General features: G+C 59.1%; 1 protein-coding gene across 1 annotated transcript; it reads right to left on the bottom strand.

Moving 5' to 3' along the window:
• Nucleotides 1-243: 243 nt before the first annotated feature.
• Nucleotides 244-1,150, bottom strand: LOC104616256 (metabotropic glutamate receptor 2-like; the record flags this gene model as incomplete). Its single annotated transcript, XM_010287948.1, has 1 exon — nt 244-1,150. A coding segment is annotated over one exon (907 nt), but the record flags the coding sequence as incomplete, so codon positions are not given.
• Nucleotides 1,151-1,880: the final 730 nt, after the last annotated feature.

Here is a 1,880-nt window from a genome sequence, read left to right as displayed (position 1 = left end):
AGTGCTTGCAAGTGTAGCCCCCAGGGACCCACGTTTCTGGAGGGTCCTTGGTGGGGCTGGTCCCACCCAGCTCTAGCAGAATGGAGTTGGCCACCAGCTTCTCCACACATGGGACAGAAGGCCTGGATTGCTGTCCAGGGGTGATGGTGGGCTGTTGGCATCCTCAGGACAACCACAGCTCACAGCACAGCGGTCCCTGGGTGTGGGCAAGCTGAAGGAACTGGTGAAATCTGGGTGTCCCACCTTTCCCTGCCCCTCCACCCATCCCTTTCCCGCTAGGCAGCCAAACCCCATCTCCATCTCTGGACTCACCATCAAAATTAACGTTGAGCATAAAGTCCTTGTAGAACCTCTTGCCATTGACAGGCTTCATGGCATCGCAGAGCTTGGTGGCGTTGGGGCACAGCGCCTGGTGCATGTTGTGGAGAGAGTGAGCCATAGCATAGACTGCGTTGACCACGAACGTGATCTTGGACTCTGGCTCAAACTTGCCTGTCTTGAGGGAGTACCGGCTACAGTCCTGCATGTGGAAGCTGCACTTGAACTTCTGCTCCCAAAACTCCCGAAACCAGGGATTTCGGCTGTTATTGTAGGGGTTGAGGTTACGGAAGTAGGCAGCAAACTCCTTAATGGGGTAGGCTGCCAGCTCAATGGTGATTGCTCCCTCCGCCACTGCTTCACTCCCGGCCACCACGCTCTCCAGGGCTCCCCACCCATCGCTGGCCACCCACATGAAGGACACGTTGGCTCTCTGGGCAGCCGCCAGCAGCTCCCGGGCATCTTCGCTTCGGGTGAACAGCACAATCACTCTGGCATTTGGCTTCTGCAGCAGAGCCCGGACCACCCCGTCATAGGTCTTCTTGTTCATGGAGCGCCCCACCTTCTCCGAGGTGGCAATGCAGATGTTGCGCATGCGGGCTTCTTGCTCAAAGGCTTCAATCCCCGTCTCCCCATAGTCACCCTCCGAGGCCACGGTGGAGATGTAGGTCCAGTTGAAAAAGCGTAGGATCTCCGCCATGGCTTTGGCTTGGTAGAAGTCTGGTGGGACGGTGCGGGCGAAGTAGTCGTAGCGGGACTTGTCGCTGAGCTTGGCACTGGTGGAGGCATAGCTGATCTGCGGGATCTGGAAGAGCCGCAGCAGGTTGGCCACCTGCATGGGGGAGGAGAGGTGAGCACCTGAAGACGTGACCCAGTGCGTGACGTTCCCACTGGAGGACCCCTGCCCAACACCAAGTGTTGCATGGTGCTCCCAAGCATGACCGTGGGGCTGATGAGCAACACCCACACATGGAGGGTCCCAGCTGGTGGCCAGCAGATGGACAGGTGGACGGACAGCACGTTCACATGGTTGCCCGAGCCCTCAGCTGTGCCCATTTCTTTTTTTTTTTTCTAACATTTCATGCACTTCCCTCTGAAACTCGGGGCTGGGGAGGAGATAACTGGATCTGCGGCAAAAGCAGAAACTCCCCCATGGGTGGCCTGTGGGAGAAGCTCAGAGGTGAAGAGAAAGCTGGGGCACATGGTGAGGGGGGAGAAGGGTTCTGGGGGCCGGGAGCAGGGGCAGAGCCCCCCACCCAGCCCAGGGCGGCCGCAGAGCTGGACCCGGGGACCAGCGCCTGCGTATCCCCCATCAGGACCGCCAGCGGGACCAGCACCTTCCAGCGGCTTGGCAGAAGCTCTCATTAGCTTCGAAGGGGAAGAAAGCGCCGCTAATGAGGCTGTTAAAAACCCAGCTCTGGGAGAAGCGAGGGGGGGCTCGGGCACGCCGGCAGGGCCGAGGAGCCTGCCCACATCTCGCTGCTCCCCGGGCAAGAGATGCGGCTTAATTAACGTGGACAAATGTTCTCAACGACAAAGTCCCTTAATGGCAAGAAGGCCCC

Source organism: Phaethon lepturus, unplaced genomic scaffold (genome assembly GCF_000687285.1).
Source record: "Phaethon lepturus isolate BGI_N335 unplaced genomic scaffold, ASM68728v1 Scaffold49245, whole genome shotgun sequence".
Classification (NCBI taxonomy): Eukaryota; Metazoa; Chordata; class Aves; order Phaethontiformes; family Phaethontidae; genus Phaethon; species Phaethon lepturus.
The sequence above is the reverse complement of the archived record's forward strand: the minus strand, read 5'-3'. Positions and strand labels throughout refer to the sequence as shown.